Source organism: Vicugna pacos, chromosome 19 (genome assembly GCF_048564905.1).
Source record: "Vicugna pacos chromosome 19, VicPac4, whole genome shotgun sequence".
NCBI classification, from domain to species: Eukaryota; Metazoa; Chordata; class Mammalia; order Artiodactyla; family Camelidae; genus Vicugna; species Vicugna pacos.
In genome coordinates this window covers 33,729,129-33,735,644 of record NC_133005.1, presented here as the reverse complement: position 1 = coordinate 33,735,644, position 6,516 = coordinate 33,729,129, and the positions used below count along the sequence as shown (strand labels likewise).

The 6,516-nt window shown below is 53.2% G+C and overlaps 1 protein-coding gene across 2 annotated transcripts; it reads left to right on the top strand.

The window, feature by feature from the left end:
• The first annotated feature begins 453 nt into the window (after positions 1 to 453).
• TP53TG5 (TP53 target 5) lies at positions 454 to 4,045 on the top strand. 2 transcript variants are annotated; one of them, XM_031687974.2, is made up of 5 exons: positions 454 to 620; positions 885 to 959; positions 1,157 to 1,287; positions 2,740 to 3,211; positions 3,940 to 4,045. In XM_031687974.2, exons 1-5 carry the CDS (start codon positions 573 to 575, stop codon positions 3,943 to 3,945), a joined length of 732 nt encoding a protein of 243 aa, XP_031543834.1. In that variant the 5' UTR covers positions 454 to 572; the 3' UTR covers positions 3,946 to 4,045. The 2 variants fall into 2 exon arrangements, with proteins under 2 accessions (XP_031543834.1, XP_072800394.1); XM_072944293.1 differs by having other exon boundaries at positions 2,740 to 3,238; positions 3,940 to 4,013.
• The last annotated feature ends 2,471 nt before the right edge of the window (positions 4,046 to 6,516 follow it).

Sequence of the window (6,516 nt, the reverse complement as noted above, 5' to 3'; positions counted from 1 at the left end):
TGTTTTGTTCCCCTCCACTAGAATGTAAGTTCCTTGACGGTAGGAATTTTCCTTTATTCCAGCACTTAGAACAACACCTGGCATGTAGCAGGTGCACCGTCAACGTATGTGACATGAATGAATAGACAGATGAGCACAACTGACATCCCGGGTTTCCTGGGTTGGCTGTCAGATGTTACATTTCCAGCTCCACCATTATCCATCCAGCTGTGTGGTCTTGATTAAATTATTTAATTTCTTTGAACCTTGGCTTCTCCGTTAAAAAAGAGAGAATAATCCTCCTACCGCACAGGGAGGTGGTGACAATATGTGCCTCTGTCTGGCACCTACTGGGTTTCTCCACAGACAGGAGTTTCCTCACCCTCTCCCCCCGCCACACTCACACACCCCTTGGAGACCCAGCCCTGCTGCTGTCACACATTTCAGTGATGTCACAGCCCCCCTCCCTGGGAGCTCCAGCACAGCCCTCCTGATGCCCAGCCTGAGTGCTGGCTGAGCTGAGAGGGGCAGGGTGTAGGCAGTGCCTCGTACCAGTCTTGCTCCATTTGTCTCTGAGGCCTCACAGCCCCAGCATGAGTCCATCAGCAAAGAAGAGGCCCAAGTATAGAGTGGTTTTCAAGGTTGGACTTAGGACTGGACCTAATGGGGATCTCAACAAAGAGCCCAACCACACCCAGGGCAGGGGCCTTCCAGCCTGGGAGGGAAAGGAAAAGTGAGGGGTGAAGGGAGGCCAGGAGAGTTAGAATGGGCTCCCCATTTTGGCCCCCAAACCAAGGTGACAAATCCCAGTCTAGGGTTGGTCAAATCATGCTCAGACAAATGGAAAGGCAATTGGAGGCATTCAGGGGATGCTCCTGTGTTAGCGCTCTCTTTCTCTCTGTCAGACACAAGATGAGGAACCACAGGACAAGATACAGCAGCCTGTCAGCAAAGTAATTGAGCGGAACCGACTTAAAATGGTGAGATGCCCCATTTTGGTCCCTGCTTTGGAGAGCCTGAGCACCACGCAGAGCTGCTCCTGGCTGCCAGGCTGAGGGACCCAGAGGGAGTCACCCGACCCAGCCTTGAGCTGAGCTGAGCCAAAGTCCAGGTGAGGGGTGGGAGGTTATCCCAAAAAAGCCAAAGCTTCTGTTCTTCTGGCTTCTTGCCCCATCAGGTGTTAAAAAACTTGTCACTCTTGAAGCTGCTCAAGAGCTCGAACCCTCGGATCCAAGAACTGCATAACCTGGCCAAAAGGTGCTGGAATTCACTGCTCAGAGTTCCGAAGATGCTCAGGATCTCCTCTGGGTGAGCTCAGCCTGCCCGTGGCCCCCACCATGGGCCCAATAGCTATCCCCACTAGGAACAGGCACTGTGTAAAGGAATTTGGAAAACCACATTTTCATGAAGGCTCTGTGAGAAAGGTATTTATCCGTTAGCCCTATGTTACTGATGGGGAGCCGAGGCTCAGAAATGGAGTGACTTGTCTGGTTAATTGCAGTTAAAGCTGGTAAGTGGCAGAGAGAGGATTTGAAGCCGTGCCCAGCTAGTATCAGAGCTCTGATCATAATCATGGTCATCATCATCTAATCATGAGAGTAACCCCCGCCCCTGGGGCTCTGAGCAGCAGGGGCCACTCCTCCTGCCCCTCTCAGGTCAACACCACTCAGAGACCCACCTACAGACTAGTCTTCTTGCTGAGGCTCAGTTTCCCCACAAGTCACATCAGGATATTAAGAAAGCTGACATTTGAGGCACCTGCTGAGTGCCAGGTACTATGCAAAACACTCACCATTTATCTTATTCTTTGCAATAATCCTATTAGGTAGACAGAATTCTCCCAGTTTTGCAGATGAGGAAGCTAAGGCTCTGAGAGGTTACATTTCCTGCCCTAAATCACACAGACTGGTAAGCGGCAGAGGCAAATTTGAACCTCAGCTTGTCTTGAAAATCCTGCTTTGCAGGACTGTTATGAGGGTCCTGGGCCGGACACACAGCGGCACCCAGTCAGCGGTGCCATTATTATCCTCAGGATGGTGATCATCTCGAGCCTGAGGCCTCTCCCTCTGCACACACGCTCAACTAGGACGGGGCTGCCCCGCTGCGGGGACTCAGCCTATAAGAGACACCCTTTGAGAAGTCTCATAACACCTCTGAGTAACTCCAGCCCTCTGGCTCCTCTCTCAGAGTTGCCCTCCTGGATGCAAGCAGTCAGAAGACACTGAGCCAGAAGGGTCAGGATCACCTAGTCCCAGAGTTTTCTAACCCTTTTCAAAGCAGCAGGACCTCTCTTCAAATCTCTGTCCCCAAGCCCCAGTTGTGTTGTTGGGGTGAAAATTTATCCTGCCCCACACCCTGCCCTTCCAGGTGTGTGTGTGGGTTGGGGGAATTTGAGCTACTCCCTCAGAACCCTAAGGTTTCTTGGAACATAAATTGAAAAACAACACTGGACTAGTCCACCCCATCACCTGAAACCCAGAGGGGCAGAACCCTAACCGAGCGGCCGATGTAGACAATACATATCTCTAGGTGTCCTAACTACTAGACACTGCCTTACGCCTTCCAGCCTCTCACATCCCTTCCGCCAATACTCATCCGCCCCCTGCCCCAGGCGCAAGGGTGGTAGAGAAGCTTCTTTTCAGGCTCTCTCTAGCTTTCCTGACAGGCTCCCCTGGACTGGCTGCAGCAGCTATCTTGGGGCTGGCCGGAGGCCCAGGGCCTGAGTCCCACTCTGCTGACAGCCATTCCTCTCCCTGCCAGAAACGACGGCATCCGGAATAAAGTGGAACAGAATGACGAAGAGCTCCAGGAGGCTAGGTGCCCCTACAAGAAATTGGAGCCCACAGGGGAGTCACTGAAACCGAAGGCAGGATTAGGGGAGAAGCACACGGCACAGGAAGCAGTGTCACAGAAAGAGGAGCAGATAGAGCCTGAGGTCCCAATGACATCGAGGGGCTGTGGCCTGACCACTGGCCCTGGAGCCCGGGGGAGGCAACCACCCACTGGGAACCGAGTTATCTTCCTGAAGACCCACCAGTACAGAGGTCCCATGAGGGACAAGAAGCAGCTGGAAGCAGCTGACCAGTGCATCTGGTTTGAGGGGCTGCCCACACGAGTCCACCTCCCAGGGCCCCGGGTGATGTGCAGATCATCCGCCCTGCGCTGGGTCAAGCGCTGCTGCACCCGCTTCTGCTCAGCATCACTTGAGCTGCCCATGGTCCATCCATACAAGGTGTGACAATGCCACTGCCAGGCCAGGGTGAGAGGCAGGCCCCAAGCCAGGTCCTGAGCTGGGCCCCAGAGTTGGAGCGCTTAGGATCCAGAGTCCCCGGGGCTGTGGCTGGCAGTGCTGGGAGGCTGCATCTTTGTGTCCAGACAGGGAACCCCAGAGAGGCAGAAGCCATTGACCAAGGTCACACAGCAGGGCAGGGGCTAGTCTGGGACCTCTCAGGACCCAAGTAGGAGCTCTGGGTCCAAGTGGGAGCGTGGGTTCTGAGGTGGGTCATCCCATTGCCTGGACGCCTTATGAGGGGCCACCACTGCTATGGCTCAGACTCTCACAGTTAGAAGTATAAGTGAGTTTAGGGATTTCCAAATGTGGGGGGAGGGAGAGTGGTCAAGTAGGGCTCTGCCACATCCCATCCCCTCTTAGGTCATTTCTCCATTTGTTTTATTTACTCATGCTTCAAATAAGATTTATTATGAACAAAAAGTTCCTTAGGTGGGTAGGGGAAGAAGAACAACAACAAAATACTCCAGCCCCTCCACTGAAGTCCCAAGAAAGGAAAGGGGTGGTGGGCCTAGGGGCCCAGCTGAAAGGGAGGCTGCTTTTTCAGCAAAACCAGCATCTCCAACCGGCCAGATGCTGCAGCGCCTTGGTCCGTGAGCCCTCTCCTCGGACAGCAGAGCCCCCTGGGGGCGGTCTTAGCTCCTAACTGACACTGAGGTCTCTGCTCGCAGGTGTGACCTTGGATGGAAGCCAGAGGTGTGAGGCTACCGCAGAGATCGCGCAATCATCTGAACGGGAGGGATGGGCGGGAAATTTGTGAGTCTACAAATAAAATCTCTCATATGGCACTGAAGAATACCACCGCTGACCCTGCCTGTTTGTCCGAGGCTGGGAAGGATGAAGGAAAGAGGCCCTCTGCGGAGGTAAGGGGGGAGAGTGGGAGTCACGGCTTCAGACTAATTCCACCCCATCCCCAGGCCCCTGAGGTCAGTCTGGAACCCAAAACAAAGAAGCCAGAGGGCTGCCCCTCTCCCCACCTCTACAGGCTGGCCTCCTGAGGGGTGCACTCTATGAAGTCATAGAAGGAGAAAGCTTGTTATGTGCTTCCTGGGTGCCAGGTGCCTTGCAACAGCCCTGCAAGCCAAGGAAAGGAGGAAACCGCATGAAGGACATGCACAGGCTCACACCGCTAGGAAGTGGCACAGCAAGAACTCTCATCTGGGTCTCCTGGCTGCTCCCCGTTTGATTTCCCCGAGAAAGGAAACAGACACAACGCAGCACTCAGCCTGCCACGCACGTGCGCTGCGCCCTGATTATCGCAGCGCCGGCTGTCAACACATGTTAGCTGTGAATGTGAAATGTGCCCCGCCTGGGTCACCGAAAGCACAGAGTCAGGCGGGGAATTGGTACTTCGTCCTACCGCTCCCAGGTAACAAGGCACAACCACCCTCCAACCCCAAGTCCGGCTGAGGTTGCCTTCTGTAGGTAGGAGCCACAGAGTCCTGAAATGTGCACATGGGGAGAGGAAAACCGACAGCGTTCTCCGGATAAAGACTACAATCCTTCCTTTAAAAACGAACAATAGTTACCATATGAACCAGCAATCCCACTCCTGGGCATATATCCAGAGAAAACTCTAATTTGAAAAGATACATGCACCCCTTGGCTATTTCCAACAGCCAAGACATGGAAGCAACCTAAACGTCCATCAACAGATGAATAAGTAAAGATGTGGGTGTGGGTGTGTGTGTGTGTGCGTGCGTGTGTGTGTATATACACACACACACACACACATATATATATAAATGGAATATTACTCAGCCATAAGAATGAAATAATGCCATTTGTAGCAATGGATGGACCTAGAGATTATCATATTAAGTGAAGTGATTCAGACAAAGACAAATATATGATATCACTGATATCTGGAATCTAGAAAAAATGACACAAATGAACTTATTTACAAACCAGAAATAGACTCACAGGCATAGAGAACAAACTATGGTTACCAAAGAGGAAAGGGGTGGTGGGGAAGGATAAATTAGGAGTTTGGGGTTAACATATACATACAACTATATATAAAATAAACAAGAAGGGCCTACGGTATAGCACAGGGAACTATATTCAATATCTTATAATAACGTATGATGGAAAAGAATCTGAAAGAGAATATATACAAATATATATGTATCTGTATCACATTGCTGTATCCCTGAAACTAACAACATTGTAAATCAGCTATACTTCAATAAAATTAAAATTTAAAAAAAGACTATAATCCTCCATATTCCCCTAGAGGCAAGCTGCGGGGCAGCGGGTGCCCTCAGGAAAACAGGGAAGCCATCAGAGCCTCGGAGGGGCGCAGAGTCCCCCACCCTCACCCTCACCCCAGCCAGGGCAGTGACAGAGATCCTCAGATTAGGAGCAAGGGAGAAGGATGGGAGGGGCTCCCGCTGAACCCTTCCGCTTGCACCCCTCCTCCCCACTGGGGCTCAGCACCGTGACTGAGCATCCGCAGGGCGGGCGCCGGCGGAAAATGGAACGCGCTTCCCTTGGGGCGGCGCCAATAGCCTGAGGGCTGCACCGCGCTGCTCAGCCGGGGAAAGGCAGCGGCAGCTGGGCACTTCGGAAGCGGGCTCCCTACCTGCCGCCGCCGCCGCCGGCCTCCGTCCAGGTGAGGCGCTCCCCTCCGGTGCACCCCACCCCTGCCTCCTTCGCGCAACCTCCATCCACCCTGTAACCTTCACCTCAAGCAGTTGTCTTCCGGCTCATCTTGCACTCCTGCCCATTTCCTGGGTAGTCTCCATTTCTGTTCCCTTTCTAGACCCCATTAATTCCATCAGCCTTATAAAATAACCTCTTCTCGACCTCTCCTCCCAAGCATCTTCCATTCCATCAACCTTCAAGTGAACTGTTCTGCGCACTCTATCAGCGGACTGTCTGGGCAGCACGCTCCCAACCCCAAAACCAAGCCCTGTGGGGTGAAGTGAGGGCCCTCCCTGCACTAGTTTTCATGGGAACCTGCGGGGAGGGGGACCCCCAGGTGGAGCCCAAAAAGGCGTTAGCCTGGCAAGATTGGCAATTTCTGCTTTGTCCCACTGGAAGCCAGAGCTGGGCCCCAGCTGCCCACGGGGGATGCCATCAAGTGACTAGACAGGAGCCTGTGTGCCTAGACTGGGACCCAGCAAGGCCAGGGTGCCACTGGAGGAGTAAGGATGCAGCTGGAGGAGTAAAGATGCAGGACCCATGTGAATGATTCCCAGCAGGGCACTCCTTCCAGCCTTATCCCCTCCTGCTGGCATTTAGCC